The following is a 27453-nucleotide window of genomic DNA, read 5'->3' as shown; positions in this document are numbered from 1 at the left end:
ATCCAGACTTTTTTTCCACTTCCTCTACCGGTTATCGCATCATTTCTCAGCTAAGCAGGGATGTGCTCAGCCTGAAGGGTTGCCCCCTCTCTGCTCTGCTGTGAACCTGAAATCAGGGACCCCCAGGAGTTGTGTGTTTTCACAGGTGTGGGTTTAGCACCAACCTTGCATTTTCTGACTAACAAACATGGTCTTTCTGTTGTTCCTCCCCATGGCACGTCCTAAATCCATCCCGGCAGGTAAACCGCATCCGAACGAGAGACTTTGACTGCTGTCTGGCTGTTCCCTTGATTTCGGAGGCTGGAGATAAGCTGGACCTGGTGATTAGCCGAAACCCCTTGGCACCGGCTGCTAATGCTCCCCCGGAGGGGAACGGAGAGCTGCCGGCACAGGCGGCCCGCGGCGCCGAGGTCAAGGCCAGCGTCCAGACGCTCTGAGCAGCGGGAGCAGAGCGGACAGTGCCCGGGGCCTCTGCTGAGCCGTTGTGGTATTTGGGGTGTTTTTCCTGTTTTTTTGCACTGGTATTTGTAAACGCTGTGTGTACCATAACCTGCAAGTGGGGAGGTGGGTCTTCAGTGAACTGCTGTCTGTAGACAGCCAAATACTGCTGGGAAGGTTGGAGCTCGATGTGCATCTCAGGCCATGGGCGGCGCCGGTGACGGGACGAGCTGCTGACGGGAGGAAGGAGCATCCGCAGCCATCCCCCGTGGCAGGGCATCTCTCCGCACCCCGGCTGTCGGGGTGCATGGGATCCTTCAGCCTCCGACACCCTCCTCACCCTGAAGGCCTTGGCCATCCTATAAACACACATGGTGCTATTATGTTTCTTGTTTGCTCGGTTAATCGCATACAGCACGGCTGAAATGCCTTTCCTTTTCTGTTGTGCCCAGCTCCACCCTTTACACACTCCTGACAAACTGATTTCCACAGCCCCTTGCTCTCCTGGTGTAGGGCTGTGGAGAGCCCTGTTTAAAAGACATTTCGAAATGTGCTTGAGAGCAGCTAGATGCAATTCTTGTTCAAAAACTGGTATTTGGAACTGCCTCCTGCCAGCCCCGTCCGTGCTCCCTGCCAGGGCTGGCTCGCCCTGCAGTGGGATGAGGCACCTCGTCTCGCCATCGATACCCGTGAGCAATGTGGTTCCCTGTACTGGAACAGTTATTACAGCGCAGAAGGCCATATCCAAGGCTAAAGGCCCTGGATACCTGCCCAAATCCCTGGCCACCTTGTTTGTCTGGGCTTTATGGAGATGCTTGCAAACCCAGCCTGTGCCCGCAAGTAAATAGCAGACTAGCGATCTTCCCAGGGCTGTCCCTGATGTTTTGAGCTAGTAACACCTTGTCGTCTCCCGTCAGGCAGTGGTGTGAGAAGCCCTTCGTTAGTGGAGGTGGTGTGTCCTATGTCCCGCGTGGGCTGGGCAGTGCATGTGCCCATGTGGGTTCTGCTGCTGGCCCCCACTCTGCCTGCCTCTGCCTGTCCGTGGCTTTGCCAGCGTGATGCCCCGTGGTCACTGCCCTCCCTCCCGAGAGCCCCCAGCCCCATGGGGAAGAGAGGCTGTGATGTTTGCATCATTTTCCTCATCTGCCTGCCATGTTTCATGTATTAGCACTTTATGATGTCCCGGTGGTGGTGTGAGCCTGACATCGCTTTCCCTGGGAAGGCTCGGGCACGGTGGGTACGAGGAGCTCACTCGGTCAGGGACCCGCAGCCCTGGTGCCCACCGCCCCCCGTTCCCCGCTCACGCTTTTGGTTCCTCCATCATGGCCTGCGTGCCAGGGGTGCGCGTAGGGTGTCGGATGGGTATGTGCGACATGTTCGCTGCTTTGCTGAGCCAGGACTCGTCCCCGAGCTGCTTTGCGACTCTGTCCCTCCACGATAGCGCAACGTATCAGGGTGTTTCTTCCAGACATGTGTCCAGCCCCATCCAGCTATTTGTCGTTGTAGCCATTTTCTCTTCGAGTATGCAATATCCCATACCATTGCTGCCACAACTAGTTAATGTGCCATAATTGATACTGTGGAGCATTGACAGTGCAGCCGAAAGTGTTTTTATATGCAATATTCTGAGCAGTGGAAGCTCACTGGAAACTCATAGGTTTTTAATGAAGACTTTTATTAAAGGCTTTAAAAAAAAAAGGAAGAAAAACTTGGTCCTTGTATCCCTTCCTATGCATTTTGAATGATATGAAGATGAAATGCATTACTTAAATGTGTATTTTTATCCATATATTAGAGTGTATTCCTTGTAAAGTATTTTTATATGCTAATTTTCTTATGTATCTATGAAAGCACAATATTTAAAAGTACAGCATTTCAAAGAATATTTTAGTCCTGTTTTGGACCTATTTGTAAATCTCTGTATTTAAATGGGATTGCAATGACTTTGACTTTTTTTTTTAATTAAATAAAAGCAAATCAAATGCGTGTTTTTTTTTGTTTATGTCTCTTTCTGCTGGAGGATGATAGTGAGGCAACACTGCTTCCAGCCCTATTTTAACTTGCCAGAAGACCCCCAGTTAGGAGACACCTTGAAGGACAAGGGGGAGGGCATGCAGGGGGTTTTGCTGGGGGGCCACTGCTTGTAGGGCTCCCAGTGTGGGGCTGGGGCTGTCCCTTGCCACCATCCAGCAGTGGGACTTGGGGCCACTCGCTTCCCTCCCTGTGGACATGGAGGAAATTTTGCTGTAGCTCTTTGCAATAAGAGCTGGAGATGCTCGTGCATGTGGTTACAGCAGCACCTGCACCTTCACTTGGCCACGTTGGAAATCTTGTTGGGTTAAACCTTGGCTACTTCGTGACAAAACAGTGATCCAGAAGAGCATGTGGTGGCTGTGACGTGGCCGTGGCAGCATTTGCAAAGCTATGGTTAATCTATGGGGATGGGTTAGGAAACTGCTGGAGGACAATGTGCTGGCAGGAGGTGGCCTGTCCAGTGCTCAGAACCCTGCGGCTGTAGTGGGGTGCCTTGGGGAGCCGTACTGTGGTAGGCAAATCATCCCACCTCTGAAACCAGACATCCAAAGAGATGACTGCCATGAACCCAGAATGTAGTTCCTTGTGTCCCTATGTTGAGGATTTCTTCCCTTTGCTCTTCCAAAGGGGTTTGGGGCACCACTACACTCCCAGTGCTGGGACACTCCCCAGATAAGGCCATAGGGAATGTCTGCTCACCCAGCAAGGAAAGGGTGAGCTGGGTTTTGCAACCCTTCATGGCCAAGTGGGTAATGCAGGAATTTTTGGAGGCTGAGAACAGTATGGAAATGCTCCTGGTTAGACCTGGGGAATCATTGCCACGTAAACAAGCTTTATCTGCCATCTCTGGCTGCCCTCCTGGGGCAGACTTCAGAACAAGGCCCTTCACACCTTTGGCACCGGGGACTTGCCAAAGCCACGTGGAGCCAACTGAGGTGCGGGGGCAATGGCAGGTTTAATGAGCACCCGCGCAACGTGACCAATGGGGTCTCAGTGCGTACACCAGGTAAAAGGTTAGCACGGTGCTGCTCCCCTGGTATGTGCTGCCGGTCACCTTGGTGGGCGGCATGTCCTCCTACTAATGTCACCTTGTGTCCTGTGGGCCTTGGCTGAGAGAGCTGGTAGCAGCCACGGGCAGTGACAGCCGCCCATGGCAGGTACTTGAAGCCCTTCAGCAGCAGCAGCTCATGGCACTTAGTGACTTTTTAAAATTATTTATTTTATTTTAACCTGAGCTGTGTTGCAGCTGCTGCGTGTGGCAGTACCAGGCTGCTCAGCCCAGGCATTGCTGATGGGAGGAGAAATCCCTGACAAAGTCCTCAAGTCACACTCAGAAAAATAACCAACCAAGCCAAAAAAAAGGCCAAATAAAGACAGCTGTGGTGCTAATCCTGGGCATGGGGTGCTGGAGCCTCAGCCATGATTAGGGCCTGATGCACAAATGCTGAGCAGCTTTACATTTCATAAATAGCCACCTACATGTTGGGGTTTTTTTTCTTTCTCTACCTCAAATCAGGACTTAAGGGAAGACCTCTCTGGTTTAACCTTCATCTGCTTGACTGAGCAGACCACCAGCAAGCCTTAAATAACCAGTCCCATACAGAGGGAAAATAAATGTTGGTTGCCTTTTCTGCTGTTCACACGGCTCATCAGCACGAAGGCTGGGAATGCACAAGAAATTGGGAGGGGACACAGCTGGGACAGCTGACCCCAACTGACCAAAGGGGTGCTCCATACCATACGATGGTGTGCAGAAATACAGCTGGGGAGGGTGGAGGTGGCGGGTGGCCATTGCTCGGGGACTGGCTGGTCATCGATTGGTTGGTTAGTGGTGAGAATTTTCTTTTGCATAACCAGTTTTTCTTGGTTTTGTTTTTTTTTTTTTTTCCTTTGCCTTTTTTTTTTCTTTCCTCCTTTTTTTTAATTATTAAACTGTCTGTATCCCAACCAACGATTTTTTGCAGTTTTACCCTTCCGATTCTCTCCTCATAACTGGATGAGGGGATGAGAGAGTGGCTGTGTGGGGCTTAGCTGCTGACTGGGGTGAAACGTGACAGGCATGAAGGCAGATGATAGTGAGCTGGGCCAAGCAGCTTAGTGAACTGGGCATATATCCATCCATATATATATATATATATATATATATATATATATATATATAAAAAAAACCACAAAAATGGAATATTTTGTAAGGACAAAAAAAAAAACAAAAACCAAACCACACCCAAACCAACCACCCCACAATAAATAATAGGTTTAAAGAAAGAACTGAGCTACTCAAAGACCAAAAAAAAATATCCAAGAGCATAGCTGGTTTATAAAGGAAAGTTTTATTTTCAGTTATAAGGTGATTACAAACTCATCTAAAAAAAAAAAACGCAAAGATGACTTAAAAATATCCATATACATTTTATTTATCTAAAAAGCAAAACATAAACTGCAAAATACAAACACTTACCATATACACAAAGGCTAGGATTTTTAGGATTAAATTACACTCCAGGATTTTTTTTTTTTTTTTCAAATACAAATATTCCGTTTTGGAACACACAAAAAATGTTTTCAAATGTTTTAAAAATATTTTTAAGTTTTTTTTTAAAAAAGTTCAGATGACATTTTTGAGGAGGCCATCACTGATGTCACCTCCTCGCTGTATGTGCTACTCATCACATTACTGTAGTCACAGTTGCTAGGAATTTAAATAATAAAAAAAACCGCCACTGGTTTTTAGCCAAATACATCCAACAAGATGGACCACCTCTTAAAAACGTGAAGTCCCTGGCAACGTTATCAGGTAACAATCACAACATTACACCAGAGGGAAAAAAACATCCTATTGAACAACGAGTACTTCAGAACAGTACTGGGATGCTGCAATGCTGAGAGACCGGTGCTGGCTTCCAGGACAGGAGCAGATGACCAACTGGCTCAATTTGCCCCCTCAGGAGGTGTGGTTTGTGTTGTGTTGTTGTGTTTTTTTTTTTTTTCTCCAGCCTCTCAACATGATTTTGCCACTGTTCACATATTTATTTTTTTTTTCTTTATATATTTGGAGGGGGGAAAAAAAAATCAAATCTTTTTTAACATCTCAACTGCAGAAGCAGATAGATTTAGAAACAATATGTGTCATGCTAACATGGACTATGCTACAGGACTGAAGCCTTTCCCCCGCATATGTGTACACACACAAAAAAGCACACATGCATCTCCTCAGACTAATCAAATTTCACTTTTTTTTAAAAAAAAAAAACTATTTTTTTCCCTATTATTTCTTCTGATTTTTTTCAAGTTGGGCCACATTTTCCCTATACTGCAAACAGGCAAGCGAGCAGCACTGTCCCAGTGTGCACCGCAGACCCAAACCACAGCGAGGAAGCCTCCAGAAACTCACCTCTTTTTCAAAAGTCTTTAATTTGCTTTACTCCTAAAGCGCAGGGCTGTGTAAGGCTTGTGGCAATTAAATTCTGACACTTTTACTGCTTATTTCAAATTAGCACACAGCAGCGAAACAAAAAGGCCGTGCCTGTGCTGCCGTTCAATAGCCCAGCAAGAGCAGCAGGGTCAGGCTCTTTTCCAGTTGCAAGGCCTTTCACCAAAGTTTTCCACCTTTGATGGGAATGGGGAAGTGATTTGTTTTCTTAATGTTTTCAAATTGCAAAATTTTGATCTTGCCTTTTTTTTTTTTTTTTTTGGTCAAATGGGTCTGAGGTTTCTTCTGTCCTTGTTTTAGGATATGGGTAAATTGAAATCACCAATTCACACTGACAATTGGAATAAACACACAAAAAAATGGACTTTTTCTGTTTTTTTTTAATAGAAACAAATTCAGATTTTTTTTTTTTTTTTTTTTTTTTTTTTTTTTTTTTTTTTTTTTTTAAGCAGGGAAGCATTGTCCATGTACAGGCTTGCTGTGGGAAGGCAGAATAGAGCCATGATCCAGTGGCTGATGCAGGGTAGGAACAGGCAGTTTTCCAGCCTAGAGCTGGTTATGCTGGAAGTAAGTCCTTCCCAAGCAACCTTTCCAGTAAACTCAGATTGACCATTGATAGCAATAGGAAATTTTTGTGACCAAAATACCGAGCTCACAGGGCCTCTTTTGCACTAGTTCATGGGTTTCTTGGGTGTCACTTGTCACTGAATCAACTGAATACTTCCTTTCTCAAGCTTATCTTTGATTACAAGAAATAAAACAAGCTAACAGGGTCTGACAGTTCCCAACCTTTGTTCATGCAAATGTACAAATACACAACTACACGTCAATTCTAACCACAAAGCTTTGGTCGCTGACTGTGGAGAAAACAAGTCCAAGGCAGCTGCCTGAAGCCACACCACACCCAAACTCCCACACCAGGAGCCATGTGGTGCTTACAGGGAGACAGGAGAGTTTTCAAGGCTTCCTTGGAGGAGCCACAGGCCAGAATTTTGTCATTACTTCCCTCTTCCACCACCCCCAATTTAGGAAAGGCCATTTGACACCCTGGCAGGTTGGCTCTTTGCAGGCAAATGGTGCTTAAACCTTCTCAATCCTCATGCTAAACAGCTCTGCAAGACTTATACCCGATTTGCAGTGTAGAATTAGAAACAATGTCCCCACTTGTGTGTGTGCATATGAGGGTGAAAGATTTCATCTACTAGTCTACTTAAACACAGATTATTTTTTTTTTTTTTTTTTTACTGAAAGTGAGCAACTTCCATTGAATCTCCTGGAAATGATGTCAGGGTCATCTTTCTTCCAAGTGTACTTGAGCTGCTTAACTAACTCGTCCACTCCATTCAATACACAGCTTATTTAACATTTTATATACATTACGCCTCCACGAGTGATCCTGCAGTGACCACAAGACATAGAAGCTAATAATCAGTTATTCAAAAACGTTCAAGTCCTTCTCCCACCGATGGAGTTTTGCCACTGACGCAACAAGTGGGAGCTTTGAACCCAAGTGTGACAAGCACGACCTCAACGAAACTGCAAGTCTCCTTAGCAAATAAAAACAGACTGGGGGGAGACTTGTAAGAGGCCTATTGAATGGAAATGTCCATGTGTTTTCACATCTACTTGACTCATCTAACGCTGAGACAGAGAAGAGGAACCAGGAGTATCTGCAGTTGAGAAAGGAGGATGCACACAGGACTGAAAACAGCTCCAGAAGATGCTATCCTGACAGTGACATTAAAGGCTCTGCTGATGGTTGTTGGGGTTTTTTTTTTGGTGTTACAGCAACTGTAAGGCTGCACCTTATTTTTTGTTTGTTTTCCTCCTCTCCCCAAGAACAGCAGCGAAAATCAGTTTTGCTGAACTGTTTCAGTAGACCATTCCTAACTCCCCTCCACTCCAGAAGCTGCGCTGCTGACCACCAGTGTTGTCCTAGATGGTAAACACAGCTGCTAGGCTTTTCATTTATAAACACAAGAACAAATCCATTGTGGACCTACTATCTCACACTTTAAAGAGGACTTTTCCAAGTGTGGGGATCTGTTTGGACCAGTTGAAAAGGAAAGCTTAGGATGAGAAGGAAAATGAGAACAATAACAACTATAACAATAAAACACAGTTCTATTTATGAAATCATACTGTTTAAATACCAAAATATAGACTACTGGTAAAGTCCCTTACAATAGATGCCCATTCAGTGAGATCATAACTAGTGACAGATGAACTGAGAAAGTTTGGAAAATTGAGGAAAATAAGAAACAGGTTGGAGAATCTTGTGGGGTAAATGTTCCCCTTGACATTTCTGTTATCTCTTGATTTCAGTTTGGCTGGAAATAAATACTGCTGAAAATCTGCCGTTTTCAAGCCCAGAAGAACCCATGAAGAGAGAGGTACATGAAATATGAAAAGGTGTGGGTTTTGTCTAGTTTTACTCTGGTTTTAAACTCAGGGATCTGGTTCTAAAGATCTCATGTCAAAACTGCACTAACTTTTCCCTGGATCCAAACCAGTTCATCTATGACTAGTCACGATATTTTAATATAGAGTTCCTCATTTACATAAAACTGGTAAAATAGTTCACAAGTGTTTAAACAAGTAAGTTAGGAAAAAAAATCAGTTGTATTTGCCATCAGAAATAGGTAGAAAACACAGACTTTTTTTAAAAAATCATTTTTTAATAAATTTGGCAGAGGATCATGTTCAAACGCAAATTTATCACCAAGAAAAGGTCAGAAATCTGATAATAAAACTATGATGAAAAACCAAAACTGTAAAAATATGAATGTGCTCATTGGAACTCAAACCCCAGATAAAACAAGAAGAATTAATTATCTTTTTTTTTTTTTTTTGGAGGGAAGGGAAGAGGGGAGAGAGGAACTGTTTTCCAGAAACAATAATTTCTTAGCTCTTCGTGAGACCCAGCCCTCCCTTGCAGTCATGCTAAAGAGCGCAGCAGGCCCAGGGAAGTTCACACAGCGAACGCTTCAGTGAGGTTGTTGCATATGTGCGAGACATTTTTCACTTGGTACATGGAAGCGACTGATTTGAATGGCACAGTTTGCATCAAAATGGGGCTGGGTTCTAGTTCTCTAGTAGTTGCACTTTGAAAGGTGTAGTATTAGCCCTCTGGTTCTTCACGCAAAGACACTCTCCACAAGGCGGGAGATGGATAAATACCCAGCTGACTCGACGGAGGCATCTTTGATGGAGCCAAACCATTTTTTTTCCCTAACTAAAGCTTGTCTCAGCTCTACGAAAGTGATGTGCAAACTATATCTCAAATGCAGTTGTATGACAATGTATATATTAAAAAAAAATAAAAAATCAAGCATCAGTGTTTCATCTGCACCCACAGAAACCATTAACTTAGACCCCCCCCACAACCTGCTACTCCCTCTTCCCCCAGGCAAGCGTGCCTGTTTACTGTAACTCCAAAATGAGGGTCCAAGCTGAAGCCCACTAAGAGAGTTATCTTTGATTTCATTTCCTTGCCTTTGATGGTTAAAGGCTATTAAAAAAAAATTAGCTGTATGCATGTTTCTTTATTTTGGCCACATTTGACGACACTCATCGGCTCACAGAATTTCTCCAGTGACCTTTGGATGGCTATTGCCGCTGGCCCAGCAGGTGACATTACATGTTTGCCATCTCCAGCTGTGGAAAAGTTTCATCTATAACTCTCATAATACAGCAACCAGAAAAAGAAAACAAAAGCAATTCTGCCATGGTTGGTTTTGTTGCTGCAACTCAGCTATCTCATGTTAAAAAGTGTACAAATTCAGACTAGAAAGATTTTGAAAGTTATAGATACAGCCACTTCTTTTTTAAAAAAATTATTTTGGTCCATCTCTTACTTTTAAATCACCCCTTTTCTGTTATAGGCAAACCAACAAGCTAATCAATAACTGCCTGTGCTGCTGCAGCCAGTTATCCCATGGGATAAGAAATAAAACTACTGTGTAGGAATGTTAAGAACTGGATATGTTCCTGTTTAAATGACAAACTCTGCCCTGACAGACTAAGCTGACAGCAGAACAAGCAGATACAAATTCTGCTTTTGTCAAGCATTTCCTCTAAATACCTTTGGATAGCCTAACTGTGGTATCATAAGAAGAAAAAAAAACCCCTCTCCCTCTAACACAATGCCCACAAGAAAAGGCTGAGTTTTGCCAGAGAACCTGTTCCCAGCACAACCTGCTCAAGCTTTTTTTTAAAAAAAAAAAAAGGCTTTTGCCCACATTTTGGACAGTCTTCAGGGAGCAATTCCCCATGGAAACATCCTCCTGGCCCACACGAAGCAGAACCCCCCATTCCTGCACTCCTTGTAGTGGTTTTTCTCTTCACTCCCCAGCCTAACCTGGAACAGTACACAATTTCTTCTGACCAAATACCAAACATTTCAGTGTTACATGTTCCCTTTGCTTTAACTTCAAATCCCAAAAGCCCTGTTTCTTCAGCAGATAAGATTCATAAGCCTCATAAATATGTCTGCCACCCTCCACCCCCCCTAAAAAAGAAAAAAAATTACGGTTTAACCCAATGATGGGCAAGGAGACCGGGGACCCTATGTCCACTGCTGCTATGTAGTAACACGGGACAGGGGACTCAGTCCTTTTGTCTGTTCCCCCAACAGTAACCAACCCCCCGCCCCAAATAAATAAATAAAGCAAATCCTGGTTACCAAATGTGGCAAAGCATTTTTGAGAGACATGGATGAAAAGCACCTGTTTGCTGAGTGATATATTATTATCTGCATTACTATTATTATTAAGAATGTGTCTGTTATAAATAGTGGTTACACCAGGTGTAGGTGAGTGGTAGTGTTCCTTCTGTCGGGGTTGACCTGCTTTGTGCTCACCTTTGGACTGCGAGAGTCCACAAGGGATTCTTTCATTTTCCTGCCTGAAACCGAAGTCTAATAATTAACATGCAAACAAATGAGCAAGTGAATGTCTGAAGCCTGAAGCGGGAAGGTGCTGCTCTTCCCCACCCAGCTCCTGGGCACCCGCCCCTGCTGCCCCAGGGACAGGCTCCCCCTCCCAGTTTGCAGAATTCAAGTTTACACCAGTGCCACCACACTAAAATATGCTTTGCTGGAAAACTCAGGAGCAGGTACTCAACCTCCCCACTCATGCACAAACTGCAGGCATTTCACTTAAGTAAAAAAACCCCAAAAAACCTAAAAAAAATTTTTAAAAAAGAGAAAAAAAAAAAGAGTGAATCATGCCAAATCCTGCAAACGCCTTCCTTAACTCCTCCTCTCATCTGTGTGACAAGGTCCCAGCACCGTGCTTGGGAGGGACGGCTGCAAGGCTTTTCACACCCAACTTCTCTGCCTTCCTCGCAAACTCTCTGCTCCAGCTGCTCGGCTACATCTTTATTCAGGGACTGTGCTAAACATAACAGTACCCTTTCCCTAATGTGACCCCGAAGCTTGTCGTTTATCACAATTGAACCAGAGGGTGGAAATACTACACCTTTGAAAATTCTCTTGAAATGGTGTCTTTTTTTAAATAATATCTCTCAACAGAGCTCCTTTTGTGTGTTCTGTAGGTTACCCTGCTCCCAACCATACCAGCACCTAAAATTGCTTTCTGAGACTTGAGTATATTGCTGGCAAGACAATCAGTTCAAGTGGTAAGGTATAATATTTAGAGATAAAGATATATATATTTAAAAAAACCCAATAATAGTAAATTCCTGTAATATGTCTAGTCTGATATGAAAGCTCTCCCTCTACAGAGAGACATCTGCTGTGATTACCTTACAAAATATTAAAAAAAAACACACACAAAAAATAACTTTCTCTGTGAGAAATAAAAATAAATCCTAGTGCAAATATAAAGCTCTGTAAACCTGGTCCTATGAGAATCTATGGTTAGTAAACGGCAGTTAAAGCAGGTTTATCCTCTCACAGAGAGAGCTCACATCATGGTTTCCACAATGATATGAGTTGGCTTGATCAATCCGCCATTCGAAGTTCCATTGGGGCAGAAGGCAGTGCCACTCTCCGTTTCTTTGGACCACCGATTCACTTCCTTGGGGGCAGCCACCGCTTTTATCCTCTGAAAGAAAGAAGAAAAGCAAAGGTGAGAAGACCAAGCGGTCCCCGTGTCTCCATGAGCAGGACGGAGGACGTGGCAATCCGAGGATGGGGACGGTGGCCATCAGAGACATGTGTATGCCGCATGGCTCTGCAAGGATGTGGGGACCTGGGCTGTGGAGCACTGTGTTCAACTTTTGCTCAGCTGCAGAGCCTGGCTTGACGCAGGCAAGACAGACACCAGAGGGCATTCACGGCGCTATCCAGCATCCTGCATGCTAGGCTTTCAGCGCTGCAGCTGCTGCTCAAATGATGTGCATTCTCCTTCCTCATTTAGAAACAACTCTGCCTTTTAGCCCAGCCTGTTCATTGCCAAGTGGCAACTTCTCTCCTACATCTCAGTTCACAAAGGAAGAATTAAATGGCATCTGACCAGTATGTACTCTCTTTTCTCTCCTAACACGGTCTTTGAGGAGTGTTTTGGCTACTTTTAGACTTGTCTTTCAACAGATGGTGACAATGTAGGCAGGAAAATAAACACCCATGAAAATGCTCTGGCCACAGCTGAAAAAGACCATTAACACTTGGAGGAAAACAAATGCAAGCGCTTGTGCTCTGGGAAATGTTCTCTTTTTATTCTTTTCTCTCTTTTTTCCGAACCCGAATTGTCCCACTTTCTCCTCCAAGAACACCCTGGGCTGCATTTAAGACCGTCCCATTAGGCAAAAACAAAACTGATCTGAAACTTTAGAAAAGAATTGCTAAGTTTCATGCTTGCCTATTCTATAAAAACTTTCCACTGGAAGAAAAACAAACCGGGGAACCTGCGCTCAACTGCAAAGGGCAAGAGATTGCCTGCAAATCTAAACCCGAGAGAATCCGCACTGTCAAGTCTGAATCTGACTGAAAGTTTTCCAAAGATCAGGGCAATCTGGATCTAGTGTTTTGATTTGATTCACTAGGAATAAAAAAGAATTTAAAAAAAGCTAAAAAGTGAAGCCCACTGGCAGGACGGTTTGACTTTTATTCAGTCCCCCACAGTGAAGGCCATGCCTGAGAGCCACACAATCCACGGGTGGATCCAAATTTCCCTGAAATTCAATGAGGTCTTAGACATCCAGCGTTGACCCCTCTCTCTCTCTCTCTCTCTCTTACTTTCTCAGTGATTTGTAGGATGGTGCTTCCTTGTCCCCGTGGGCTGGAGAAGACAGATCTGGCAGTCAGAAGCACCCCAGTCCTTGAGCAGTTGTCTGCACATGGAGGCAATCATTTGCCAAGCTAGAAACTGCAGAAGTGGGACACAAGTAAAATCACCTGGTGTTTGTCTGAGGACAAAAGGCTTCATGTTTGTTCTCGTTCTACTGTTTGCCCAAAGGACAGGTGATCTTTAACAGTCTTACTTTCATTCACTGCAGCAGAGGCACCCAACTTTGCCCTACCTGGACAAGGTGGCAGTTTTCCAAACATTGTGCTTATTTTATATAAAACATAGCAAGTTAAAGCTCCCTTTCTCCTCTAGACAGACAACGGGTTGCTCTTACCTCAATGAGTGACCCATCTGACTGTATGATGCGGATGACCATCACCATAGGGATGCAGATCATGGAGGAAAGGGCAAGAACCCAGCCCAGGCCAATCGCCCAGTCTGGGTATGTGTAGACCTTGTTGTAGGTCAGTGGTTTGTACTTGGCCAAAGAAAAGATAAAGCACCCCTGTGGATGAGAAAGGAAAACAAAGTGAGGCTCAAAAAACACTGAAAGTAGTAGGGTTCTGGTGCTACCACTGGCCCTAAGGAAGACAGGCAGTGAAAGGTAGAGCTGATGGACACCGTATATATTTTAAACCAATGGGGGAATTATTCTTTCATTTAAATTACTGAAAGAGCATCTGCATCTGCTAATAGGTAAGTTGTTGCTCGACAATAGGGTGTTGAGTGACAGTGCTGAACATCTGCAGTACGCTGCCTGTTCTTTTTCAGGGCTCAAGTATTTGTTGTACATTCAAGGAGCTTACTGGGATGTTCTTCGCAGCAAATGAAATACTTCAAGCTGAATGCCTGCCTCAGACTGCTCACTTCTTTTTGTTAAAATGGCCTAGTAGGTCCTATCTCTTAAAGTAGGAACTGCTCTTCGGAGAGTGAGTTTTCTGTGTCACGAATGTAATATTTTGCCAATCCTAAGAAAAATCCACTCAAATGTAGCCAACTGCAATTTGTGCAGGCACAGCAGAGAGCTGTCACATTAACAGCTAATGCCTGCGAAGATGATGTCTTTGAGGGGTATGTTCAAGCCTCCAGCAGCTCTTTGCAAATTGGTCTCTGAATGCAACAGCCTTCACAGCCTTCACTTGAAGAGAAGCAGTAAGAGGCAGCTCAGAGCTGCTAAGTGGAAGACTTGAAAGAGCCCGGGTCAGTACTCACCACACACAGAACTGGTGTGACCACAATCCAGCTCCATTTCATCCAGGGACCAGGTCTGTATCCAATCATATCCTCAATGGCATCATAAATATTATCAGCGCCTGTAATGGATCATAAGCGCATTTATCAGAATCGAGCATATAAAAGCCATGTAAGGACTGTGGGATTACAGCTGCTTTCCCAGCCCCCTCAAGGGGGATTTAAAGGGAAGATCAGGGTGTCAGATGTATTGTTCAAACGCTTCCCATGGCTGTGAAGTTCAAGATGATTTTCTCCTTGCAAAGCTCAAAGGTTGGGGGACTCTCTCATCCTACACCCCCCTCATTATTTAGATGCAGAAGTGCAATGCTAATACCCCCTGCCCTCTCCTCTTCCCAGACTCTCACTGATCTTGCCAGGGGGATCACCATGGGAAGGACACGACAGCAAACGGTACACCCTGCTTCTATAGCAATTTGACTGATGCAAAATGAAGGCTTTGTTTGTTTTGCTTTCCTAAGGAGATGGAGTACACGAAGAATCAGGGAAATGACCAGTCCTAAGCAGGAAACATCTTTGACCATTGCTCAGCTACATAGGCTACTGTCAGACCTTGGTATTCAGCATCGCCTAAAAATAATAGGACAGAATACACTTTTCTGTCAGATTTCTTTTTGTATTTCCTACTTGGTTGGCTTGCCCCTTGCAGTCATTGCAGCTTTGAAATGAAGTTGTCTGAGAGACAAACAGAAATCTTCACGGCTGGCCAAACTTTCAACTCTCATCTCTAAACCTAACACATGTAAATGCTTAATTGTGCCTTTATTAATTAGCAATGGAAAAATACCCATTTTTGTGAGGAAAAACACTGGAGGTTGGCTTCATCCCAGATGCAAATTTGTCTCCAAGAGGTCAGCACAAATCTACATTAATGGCATGTGTCTATTGCTGGGAAGAAGATTCTGGGGTGGCTGATGATGAAATGTTTGGCTAGCAAAATTGTCATTGCCTCATCAAAAGGTATCAGATGAAAGGATTCTCACTTACCATAAACCCAGGCTACAGCAATACATTCAAAGAATGCAACCCACAAAAGGCATACACCACTAGCTGCATAGTAGTCAAAGAGTTGAAAAACATACATGCCACCCTGTAAGAGAGAGACACAATGGCTTAGGATCCAACAGGAAAAAAACCCTGAACACTTCAGGCCCAGCTCCCAGTAACATCTACTGACATATCTTAATGATTGCTGTCTAACAAGAAGAAATATCAAGCAAGTAGGTAAGGTAAATATTTGGCATTACTTTCCCCAGGGAATATGCATGTTTACTACAGGAAGCATTCCAAACAAGATGATGATTAAACAAAATTAAGCCACTTAATATAATCTACTGAGACACTTAAATCTTTCCTTCCTAAAAGTATTTTAGGATGGGCATTTATAGAAACAAATGTTGTAATGAAATAAGAGGTTGCCCCCTAACATTAACGCCTCCAAAATACTAAAAATGGAAGTCAGTTCATCAGCAGGGTCTTCATTTATGAATTGAGCGGAAGGACTGCTTTTCATGAGACTAGTTCATTTTTTTCTTCCTAACTCTCTTTATTTACACTATGCTGCTAGACTTTTTGCTCTCCCTGCACTGAACTGTATATACCTGCACTTCTACTTGAAAAACTGTGTTTCTTAGGCACTTCTCTTGCAGGTGCTATTTTAATTCCCACAATTGTGCTCTTCCAGTTTTTTTAAAATCCGTCCTGGATTTTATTTTGGTGATAAATATCAGAACAGTGCAGCCACTAGAACATATTCCCACCTTGTTTATACTAGAATAAATCCAGGAGTATTTAATTGATTCAAATCTGTGTAACCAAGATAAAAATCTCTTTCCCTGCATGCCCTGGATGGATTTGTAAGCTGCTCTGCTGAAGGTTCCCAATATGCTTCATCATTTGGAGCCAGATGTTAATATTCATACTCATGTTGATTAGTACTTGAGATAAGATTGAATTTAATGAGATTTCATTTCTCTGTTCCTCTGACTGAAAAGGAAGGACTATATATAGCTCCCTTTCAAAATGCTTTCAGATCTAGGGATGAAAGATGCTCTGCAAATCTAACGAGCACCGCTCCTCTGCGTTGCTAATTCCTTGCAGTCTCATTCGCAGCTAGAATTGGTCTAAAAACCGGCTTAAAAAGAAGGCAATTTCCAGCACCGGTGCTACTTACCTCAGTCACCATAGTTAGTCCCAGAAGATAGCTAAGGAAACATACTATAGCGATGAAGATTTCCCGTCGGTAACCCTTCCTTAGGAAGGATGGGTGCAGATCAACTAATGACGTGATCTGTCCTTCAACTTCAACAAACTAAAGGAGAAAAACAACAGAAAGAAACGTGACTTGAAAATTACCTGCCATGCATTTTATCTGGGCTCATACTTGAACAACCGCTCCACAGCAACACCCTGACTGTACTCTGTGGTGAAACGCTGCTCTGAATAAATAAATCCGAAGCCATTTCTTTGTAACGCAGATGTTGAAGCGTGGGGGTAGTTTTCAGGTTGGAACAAGCTTTCAGAATTGCTGTTCATTTCCTAGCAGCCTGACAAACTACCAATGGGGCTTTGTAAGTGCAAGCCGCAAGGATAAAGGAACTTAATTTGATGACAGGAACCACTTATGTGGCTTTTATGTTGTAGCTGTTCCAGATGACTACAAGATATATGCTAGGAAAGAGGCAGAGAGAAAACACTCAAAAAAGCCCAAGCTAGGAGAGTACCTCCCAGCCTTTTTTTGATGTGCCAGAAAACCTCACAGGTACTAGTTAGGTTAATTCCCCAATTGGATATAGTTCTACTCTTGGGTTCACTAGTGAAAATCCAGCCAAGGGAAAGCAGACTTCGATGTGAAATAGCAGCACTTCTTGATCGAACTTGTCTCTTCTGAACCTGTGAGCAGAGTACCCCTGACTGAGGCTCTGGGGCACTTCTGCAGCAATAATGGAGCTGTTGATACAGTTCCCATATGAAGAGTTGGTAAACTATTTGCACGTGTAAACCAAAAATGAAGCTCTGAATAGATGAGCTAAAATCTTGCTTTATCTAGCTTTGTGATAACTGTGTTCTTACTTGCCATTCGAAAACTACATGTAAGATGTGTAACTTGAGTTAACCAAATAACCCAAACTGGATTTGAATAAAAGTTTAAAGTTAATTGAAAACCAGATGCATTTCACCCATGGAGAAAAGTGACTACTGAACTGCACCCAAACAAATCCAAAGGGATGATTCAGCTAATCTGCACTCTCCGTCTAGCAAGGTATGAAAGCACCAAGTTCACTGAAGACATGAGGATACCATGGAGAACCAAGGCTGCCTCTGAGGAAATGATCTTCACTTTAAGTGGATACATCATCTAATAACGAATGAGTTATCATGGGGAGTCGACGACGTAGCATTATTTCAAGAAAAGCTACCTTTTCCTACCCAGTATCTATATTGCTCTTACAGTGCCCAGAAGTGCCCTGTAACAACTCTACCCTCTTTGACCATGAGCAGAAGCTCATTTTGGAAATACAGATAATCCTGCAAACACTCCACCAGGCTTTGTTGCCTCCTCTGTTGTTACTTCGACTTCTGTAAAACTGGTTTTCTTTTTGAATGCAACTCTTCCCTTTGGGCTGATTTGATCTTAAACTGCTCTGGCATTCCAGAAACCTGCTTGACTGCACTCCAAAAAACCAGAGGGGCGGAGGAGAGAAATTAAGCGCTCCAATTAGTTTTAACCATTCTACGCAGTGAGGAGCTTTTTAAAAATAACTAGACAGCTTCCAATTTGCATAAGCACAGGGTTGTTGAACCACGGCATCGGGCACTTTTACATTTACTTTGGAATGATTGAAGGTTGTTCACTACAGTTCAAAGATTAAGCCGTAAAGAGCAATTTAGGGCAAATGGAATATCAAAAATGTAAGTGATTAAGTACAACTGTGTAAAAACCCATTTACAGATCTCTCCTCATACCAGAGAGCATTTAGGCTAAACGAACATTTCATCCATACCAACTGGGTTTTTACAATCTTAGTGACCTTCCCTTTGAGTGCAGAAAGTTGCCTGTTGCCCTGAAAACTCTGGCGATTTTGAATGTGGAGTTACTGCATAATCCCTGGTCAACCACGTTTCCTTGTAAGTGCACGATCTAGAAATGATTTACAGGTTCTTTTGTGGTATTTAGTCCAACATTCCTATAAGCAACCACTGGGAAAAATAACCGAACTTCTTGGACTGAACTTTTTTATTCTTTTCATGCTCACTAATTAATAGCAGTGTGTGCTGTATAATTAGTACAACTGGAACCTGAGATGCTCTCTGTCCCGTTTGGAGGTACTGAATGCACGCTGGTGATGTGAAAGTCAGCACGATCCCACATTGCTCAGCACCTCCAAGCCCAAGACCACCAAAAAGGCTGTGGCTTTGTCCTCCAGCTGTTCATGAAGCCTGGATACACTGTACAAAACATTTTGTGCTTTTTGTGCCTCACAATAGCTTTGCTTTTCTTTCTTGGCACTTGGCAACTATCAAAGCCTGTATTCCTAGTAGTTATTAATTCTTACAAAGTGTTTTAATGATGGGGTATACACACTGCAGGTGATCACAATGGCACAAAGTCCTCTGTGGAACAGATTGCTGTAGTCTTTTATGTTTTTAAAATGATTAAGCTCTTCTCCAAAGTAAGAAAACATTGCACCGTGACCAAAACGGTAGTATTCTGGGCCAGACTGGCACTGATATTTAGGTTAGGGAGTACTGCCCTGGTCCTGTGGACGCCATTAACTCCTGATGACAGCAACTTATTGAGCAACATCATACTGACTTATCAACCAAGAGACTGATCAAATGCAGTCTCTGTACTAAAAACCAACCCAGATGAATTCCTCTTAAGCAGCATTAGAGGTATCCTCTTCTTAACTTATGCCTGTAAAACCAGCTTTTCTCAGTCAGCAGTGCCAAGACAGAAAGCCACACACCCCTTACCCATAATACTAACCTGGCTATCCAGTCCAAGCAACAGAAGCATAATAAAAAAAAGGATTGCCCAAAAGGTGGGCAGTGGCATCATGGACACAGCTTTTGGGTAGGCAATGAAGGCCAGGCCTGGACCTAGAGAATGAGAGAATAGGAAAGGGGCAAGGGAAGGGAAGAGAAATAGTAAGTACCAGCTCTTTGGCAGAGGTAGCCACACTCAAATGCAGGAATGCCTGGTTCCGTTCAGATAAATCCAAACGCGGCTGGAAATACCAGAAGTGAAACAGTTTGGCTCTTTTATCTGAAATCGAAGCACGCAGGACTACAGCAGAAACCACAGGCAAACCCCCGAGGCCATTGCTAACAGATCACCAGTTTTAACATCTGTCTCAAACATGCCAATGATGGAGGTGGTCCTACATCTGCCCCGCACAGACACAGGACAGTACTGGGGACAGGGGGAGAAGGGGGGTGACCAGGGGAATGGCAGAATCCCACTGCTAGCCACATGGTCACGATGAAGATGATGATGATGAAACTCTTTTGCATGCAGGGAAGGGACTCTGCTCCAACCATTCCCTGGGAGTCTTTGCTAATGCAAACCACTGCCTCCCTCTGTATGCAACCTCCAAACCCAGCACAGCTTTTCTAGAGCGGGGTTGGCACTCCAGGTGCTCCTTCGCTTCTGCAAACCCTCACTGCTGCACTGAAGGGATCAGGCTACTCCTAGTTATATCAGCTGTGGTCCCTGGAAAAAATGCCTTCTGCTGTTAGGAATTGCTGGTGTGTAAAATCACTCTGTGTAAAATCACTTCCCCATGCTGTCACATCATCTGCCCCTATCTGGCCAGCCTAGGCAGACCTGTCTACAGTGATGGCTGAATATGACAAACATCAGCCCCAAATGCAGGATGAATTGCAACAGTGCTGGGAGCACCAATGGGGCTGGGACTATGTGCCTGGCTTCTCTGCTCTGGAAACCAAAGCCTTGTTTGCAAGGGCTCATCACTAGACTGGGTCTCGTCTACATTGTGGACCAGGTGGCATCTCACTCATACCCACACACGGAGCATACGCGCAGTGCTCCCGCATGCTGAGCTGCAAAGGCGCTCTCACCTGGAGCCAGGTGCTATCAGCTATGGCTTACGGGAGCTTTTGTCGAGACAGAGCGAGCCCTCTCTAAGTGGGAGACAGGAACATTGGGAAGCCAATGTTTATGGTAGGCTCTCGAAGTGGCCATAGAAATTTGGTGAAGCCGACAAAAAAATGTTGAGAGCAGATCTAAATTCAGATTAAACCCAGGAATGCCTGGCTCATCTGCTTGTTTGTTTTATGTAGCCTCAAAACCCAGTTTTTCCCAGGATTCTGAAGTGGATTCAAGTAATTTTCAATAGGAAAAGGAATTTTTTTAAACTGCTGCAGTGTGGGGACAGAAATCTTATCTCTGATCTGTACAGAAAAAATCACTAACACTGCTCTTCCTACCTCCCACTTTTCCTTTCCAACAAGAAGGATGGAAAAAGAAGCAAGAGAAAGAGGTAAAAAAAAAGATGACTTTTTTCCAAACTAAAGAAAACTGTAAGTCACCGAAAATATTTGAACAGAAATAAATACAAATTAACCAAAAATTGAGCAACTAATTTTATTTAAAATGAAACACAACTAAGATTTTATACGACAGAAGATACCAAAAAAATTGGTGAATGTCTCAGATTTTGGGGGCGGGCTTTGCTTTTCTTCCCCCTAATTCAGTGGACACAGTAGATCCTCCCTGAGGGAGAACTGCTACCACATGGCATTTGCAGCTAATCTCTGCAATTGATGAGACAGACGTAAAACTGCTCTCAAAACTTGCTGCAGTTCTGTATGTTTTGGCTAGTGAAACTGTCCTTGCACTGTGGTACAGTCTAACACCAAGTGCCCAAGCCCTGTGTTAGCTTTGATTCTCCTTTGAAACTAAGTGTTGAAATAGAAAAAGTCCATGTGAAAGAAAATGTTCCTGGCATCCCCTCAACTTAAAATAAATAATCTAAAATAGTATTTAATTTGAAACTCTATTGCTCTGAAGGGTGTTTTGCAAAAGTGAAGCACTCGTGGCTGCTATTAAGAGCTAATTAGGATTGCCACGATCCCAGCCCACTCTCTGGCCAAGTGTTGTGGCACGGCTGGAGAGCGCTGCAGGGGCAGAGAGCGGGCAGGCGTTAGGAAACCCAAGGCACTACAGTCAGGCCTGCTTAATCTGAATCTGTGTGCAAATGGGATTAAAAAAAAAAAAAAGGTAAATCTTGTACTGTTTTAACACTGCTACAAATTGCACGGTGGTAAAATATTTCTTCCAGCCAAACAGACACAGCACAGATTAGACAGGACTCACTATGGCTTTGTTGAGCCTCCACTACTTTCCTCTCTCCCTTGAAAAGTCTTTCTGAAAAAAATCAAGCGCTGTTTATTAAAACTCTGCTTTCAGTGGGAAGTCAGAGGGGTCTAATTTAACAGAGCGGTCCTGTATTAAAGCCAGTGAAGGCAAGCAGCAGCGACCAGAGCTTTAAGTGGGAGCCACCCCTCGCTGACAAGTGTGTCCCGGGCACATTGCACCAAGGCTCAACTTGGCACAGGTAAAAAATGTGGCCATGAGATTCTGCTGTCAGCAAATTTATTGATGTTCCCCTGGCTTTCAGGAGGGCAAACAAGGAAACAAACTGTGTCACGCACAGGGCGGGAGGGATTTAACTTGCTGGGCAGGGGCAGGGTGACCAGGAGTTCTTGGCCCCGTGGATGTCCTCTCCCCAGTGCTGCGGCCAAGTGGCAGCGCCTCTGCTCACCTTTCTCCTGACCCAGGGGAGCGGTTCTGATCTTGCAGCATAAGAACCCAAAAAAGGCAAGGCCAAAAAAAGAGGTTCACGTGCCTGCTGAATGTCTCTGTGCTGAGAAGTCAGCAGTGAGGCAGCAGCGGCAGCGAGAGCTTCCCCCACAGCCCCGTGCGGGTCCTGGGACGCTCACCCTGGGGCACCAAGCGGTCTCCAGTGGCTCTGCGCCTGATCTCTGCTGAGAAAGGCAGCGAGGAAACCCATGGGAAGTGGTTTGGATAATTTTGGATAATTTTGGTAATGTTTACTGTCATGTAAACATGACCCTTAGGATTTAGCCAAAGACCAGCCATTGACGATGGGCAATACACTGAAACAGTGAGACAGTTGCGACCTCTGGCCATTAGTGACTAGGGCTGAATTTAAATAAAGTAGAAAACCTGAAGGAATCGACAACAAAATATGCAAGAAACTGAAAGCCAAGTTTGGAAGCTAATCAATGCCCTCATTGTCCTTATAATAAGCTATAAAATCCCTCCTTTAAAAACATGCTTTTTGAGCTGTTGAAAAAATGCTACATAAACACTAAGTCTGTTAGTTAATTTGTATTTCAACATTACTTAACAATCCAGTGTCACTATAGAGTTGTTTAATTCTAAAAATGTCAAGCAACAGGAATATAGCTGCCTGTTTATCAGACACTGAATAATAAAAATTAGAATAAATATTGACCAGACAGATAAAAACCTAATGTGGAATTACTTAAAAATGGTACTCTTGGAATTGATCTACCTACATATTAAAAAAAAAAGGGGGCTATTTATGATTCATTCAATAGGATTATCCCTTTGCTTCCTGTTTTCAAACAAAGCAATCAACCTCCCATCAAAATAAGCATTATGGCCAATACCGTTAACTAATTGCACTGGCGAGAGGAATGCCAATTGCAGCCACCCAAGAATCCAGCAGTGCCACCAATGTCATCAGCTTTTCACGAGCCCTTGTGAAGCAAGATATTTTTCTTAAAGACTTATTTTTGAGTAGTAATTCGCATCTAATCTGTCTGTTCTACGTGAAAACACATGGTTACACCTGCCCTCATGGACAAGACATGCACAGAGGAAAAAATGTCATCTGTTTTGTCTGAGATACATTCACATGCTATGAGGATTGAGCCTTCTTCAGCTGCACGTGTGTAGCTGAGCGTTAATGGGAAGAAGAACACTTCTGAAATAAGGGAGGAACCTGGTGTACACCCAGTTTCAAAATGGACTTCTCGCAGTTCTGTCAACCTCACCCTGAAGCTACAGAGAACAAATGCAGGACTGCAACAACTAGAGTTCCTGTGGATGAAATGGTCCATATAACCCAGGAGATGGAGTTCTCCAACTCCTCTTGCCTTTCAGTGAGGCAGGGGAATGAGTATATGCGTGTATGTCCCTTCAAAAGGCCAAGGTGATACTCCCACTGCAGTGCTCTGCTGTGAGCAAGCGAAACTAAGCTACGAAAAATACATGAACACTGGCTATTTGCATTTGAATGAAAATAAAGGTAGTCTGGAAAGAAGGATGGAATAAATTTTTGAATCAATGACATTCTGGACCCTGGATAATGGTGTGGTTATCTTAACTCTAATCTCAACTCAAATGGATTAGTACACTCTAGGAAATGTGTTCGCTGCCCTGTTAATCAAGACAGAGTAAGCAATACAACCCCGGCTAACCCTTGCTGCTCTAGATGAAAGCCCAAATCAACAACGCGCTTATTTTTCTGGAGATTATGGGAAATCTTGTTCTGTTTTTATCGCTTAGATGTTAGCTGATTGAGTCTGCAGAACTTTGCTCACACGCTAGGCGGCAGTGCCCACCACCACTGCCACCAATACCATCGTACCTGACTCTGCCACATCAGCAATGTTCACCCCTTGCTCTTGTGCCATGAAGCCCAGGACGGAAAAAATTGCGAAGCCAGACACAAAACTGGTACCACTGTTCAGGCATCCCAGCAGCAAACAGTCCCTAAGTCACACATATGTCATGGAGCAAGTTAATTAAAAAAAAATTAACCCATTGTCCCTACTTTATTTACATCATTTAGCTAAAACACTAAACCCCCTTGGATGGAAACTTGCCTATAGCAGTTGTATTTGTACTTGTTGTAGCTCCCCAGGGAAGTCATTGCTCCTAAGCAGATTGCATATGAGAAGAAGATTTGTGTCCCTGCATCTATCCAGACCTAAAGGGAAAGACGGAAAGACTGTTATTACCAGCATCACTGCATTGTAACGGTCAACACAAACACACAGTTCTAACTATGCAAAATTAACAAAACATTTGCTTCCATTGAGGGTGATAGCTAAAGGAGCGGAGAGGGAGGGAAAGAGAACATCGCATTCGCGAGTTTGGCTTTTATAAGGAAAAGAAAATTGTTAGCATCAGAGCCCACAAGAATATCGTCTCTACAACAGCTCCTGTATTCCCTCCCCAGAGATGCTCAGTATTTCTAGTTTCTTAGTCATTCAGCTGATCCTTCCTGTTGGCGCAACAATAAACGTGTTTCAGTGCAATAGGAAATGCAGAAGTATTCATAATATCACTCATTTCTGTTGTAACTCATTTCAGTTAGAATCAGCCGACAGAGACACTAAACTGAGAATGTGAAAAGCTTGAGAAATAGGTTTGTGTATTTGGTTTGTTTATTTTTCTAGCTTTCTGGTTGTTTTTTTATCTGTTCAAATGCAAGATAAAAAGGCATAGGGGTGGGGGGAAAACAAGCAAAATACAATGTACTTTATAAGATATGTATCTGGTCTGGTCTCAATATTCTTTCTCCTGATTACATTAAAAAAACATATACATAGTGAAATAACAGTACACGATCAACTTCTTGGTTAGAAAATACATAGCAAGCTATCAAAATGCAACCATTGAATCCCATCTGCTCACCTCTTTCTGCTAATGCAAGCCTGCTAACACCAGTAGAAACCACCAAGGAGTCTGAGTAAGTGAGAATTAAGACTGTAGACCACTACCTCCTCCCTCCCACCATTGCTTTCCAGCACCTTGCTGACTGGTGTCTCTTTGGAGATGATGCTTTTGCTAGACTATGGGAGGGGGCCTGCCAGCTCACATGAATCTCTTCTACATTATCGACTGATGCTCTGGGGTTAGGGCTAATAGTAGATCATAAAAATGATAGAGTCCCATAAAACACAATTAATTCATAAAATATAATGTCTCCTGTGAAGAAGGTATCTTCTATAAAGAAAGCAGGACTAGAGAATGAACGAAATTTCCACAATGTTTCTTTCAATTACACTTTTCCTACTTCAGTTATTTAGCTATCATTGGAGTTTTATTTTAACCAAATATTCATCAGAAAGTAATAGTAAAGACAGTTGTTATTCCCTCTCACTGTGACCAACATTTTGCTGTTTTCTTTTTTTTTGGGTGGGGAGAGGTATTGCATTTTTTTTTTTTCTTTTCTCACATGATCACTATTGGCTGAAATGATGCTCGTCTGCTCAAGTGTCACATATTTGCACTCTGTGAGCACGGACAGGAATCTTTACTTAGTCACAGCCTATACAGAAAGAGTAAGCCTAGCTCCACTAGCCAGGGCTAAGTGAATGGTAGTTCCTGTGCCTCAGAAAGCATTTTTCTCCACCTTTCCATGGGTTTTCGTTCTTCTATTATTTCATTCACTTCTTACCCAATCTCCTCCTATTGAGCCGTGGGAGCTAAGTGACACTGGTACTCACAGTTGTTGCTTGTTGTTCCATCTGTGAAGCTCACGTGTCTCTCCTTTGAAACTAAAGACTATCCTCATTAAAAAAAATGCATCTCCCTTACCTTACCGACAAGAAAGCTGAGATTGTATAACAGGACAGAGTCTACAGCCTCAGAGTCCTTTGACACAAAAAAAATACACACGCATACACATACATACACATGGAAAGATGCATTAACACATATAACAGTGACCTTCTCAAGCAGATCTCTGGAAAATATAACCCAGCATTAATGTTCATGCTATATTTGTACCTCTAAAGACCGTGGGGAAAAAATCTATTGCCATTACATCACCACCATCACCCTCCGCCATCCCCCTTTGCACAGGAAATCATCCCGCTCCCCACTCCTGGTTCTGTACCTGTGGGTCAGCTAACCGTGACATATCAGGATAAAGATAAAACTTGATGCCTTCTGCAGCTCCAGGCAGGGTCACACCACGGATGAGTAGAACAAGGAGCATGATGAATGGGAATGTGGCAGTGATGTACACTACCTGGAAATAAAAAAAAAAAAAAAAAAAAAAAGGTACGTTTAGTCTGTGGCAGTCAACGCTACACCTCCAGAATCAAGAGAGATCTAACGATGGGAATTCAAATCCCCCTCATACCTAAAAAGGACCCAACCTGAGTTTCTGTGTCTACATTTAGTTTAATGGTCTTTACCACCTTATTGCTTTAGGCCTGGAGGCAATGCAGGTTCAGGAACCCCTCCAGAGCCCTCCAGACAGTGGTCACGTCACCCAGGGAGAGAACACGCAGGATTTTATACAACTCATGACTTTCATTAGAAATTCTGCCTTTGGCCTGTTTGTCCTCCTCACATGACAAGCGCACCTCTGCCAGGGAAGCTGAAGAGATTGCCTAACTGAGGGCGTTTGAAATATTACCTCATTCTTTATTTGAACTTAAAAACTGCAAGCCGTTTTGCAAGCTCTGCTGCTACCTCTAACTTTGCTGTGCAGCCTCACTGCTGCTCCTACAGGCGATTTCACAAGGCACTTCTTTCAGAGATGATCATTTGGTCTGTGCTCCTGTGTCTCCCTTCCCATCGCCTTGAACGCATGAAGCCCTTCAGGTTGGCATCAGCCTCAACAGTGGTAATTTCCAGTCCTATAACTTCATTCTTGCCCTTGCTGCCTATTCAGCAACATCATTATTGGAAACTAAGGCTCTATTCATCCAGTTTGAGAATATGTCTTCATTATCTTCAACCTCTATTCCCACTCTCTTTGAACAACAGCCTACTTCTCTTCTTGTTATCTTCTCATTCATTTGATGAAAGAGCCCTTTGCTTTAATCTCCAGCGTGAGGGTTAATTGAGCTTGCATTTGGACAGTCCCATCTTTAGACCCACACTTTTTGACCTCTAACATTTTGTTTTCTTTGCTCATCAGTGCTTCCTCTCATTTTTTATATAACCACTGTGTTACAGACAAGAATCACTACTGTTCAAGAAAGGATATTTTTCATGGAGTCAGA

General features: G+C 43.5%; 2 protein-coding genes across 9 annotated transcripts in view; one reads left to right on the top strand and one right to left on the bottom strand.

The window, feature by feature from the left end:
- The window catches only part of GRIP2 (glutamate receptor interacting protein 2), a 90310-nt gene extending 88023 nt beyond the window's left edge, over positions 1 to 2287 (top strand). Inside the window, exon 24 of one of the 2 annotated variants that reach the window (XM_068408445.1) lies at positions 240 to 2287. In XM_068408445.1, the coding sequence (XP_068264546.1) occupies positions 240 to 437 (198 nt within the window). In that variant the 3' untranslated portion in view covers positions 438 to 2287. The remainder of the gene's footprint in view (positions 1 to 239) is intronic. The other variant, XM_068408443.1, reaches the window with a different exon arrangement.
- Positions 2288 to 4914: 2627 nt separating this feature from the next.
- SLC6A6 (solute carrier family 6 member 6) overlaps positions 4915 to 27453 on the bottom strand; it is a 116252-nt gene continuing 93713 nt past the window's right edge. For all 7 annotated transcript variants that reach the window (XM_068409653.1, XM_068409652.1, XM_068409655.1 and 4 more), the window contains 9 exons: positions 26334 to 26468; positions 24313 to 24416; positions 24075 to 24199; positions 19397 to 19509; positions 16580 to 16717; positions 15394 to 15496; positions 14368 to 14468; positions 13490 to 13660; positions 4915 to 11970 (listed from right to left, as the gene is read on the bottom strand). In XM_068409653.1, coding sequence (XP_068265754.1) covers positions 11830 to 11970; positions 13490 to 13660; positions 14368 to 14468; positions 15394 to 15496; positions 16580 to 16717; positions 19397 to 19509; positions 24075 to 24199; positions 24313 to 24416; positions 26334 to 26468 — 1131 coding nt within the window. In that variant the 3' untranslated portion in view covers positions 4915 to 11829. The remainder of the gene's footprint in view (positions 11971 to 13489; positions 13661 to 14367; positions 14469 to 15393; positions 15497 to 16579; positions 16718 to 19396; positions 19510 to 24074; positions 24200 to 24312; positions 24417 to 26333; positions 26469 to 27453) is intronic.

The sequence above is a fragment of the Nyctibius grandis genome, chromosome 10 (assembly GCF_013368605.1).
Source record: "Nyctibius grandis isolate bNycGra1 chromosome 10, bNycGra1.pri, whole genome shotgun sequence".
Taxonomy (NCBI): domain Eukaryota; kingdom Metazoa; phylum Chordata; class Aves; order Nyctibiiformes; family Nyctibiidae; genus Nyctibius; species Nyctibius grandis.
Note: the sequence above shows the minus strand (reverse complement) of the source record. Positions and strands in the feature narration are given on the sequence as shown.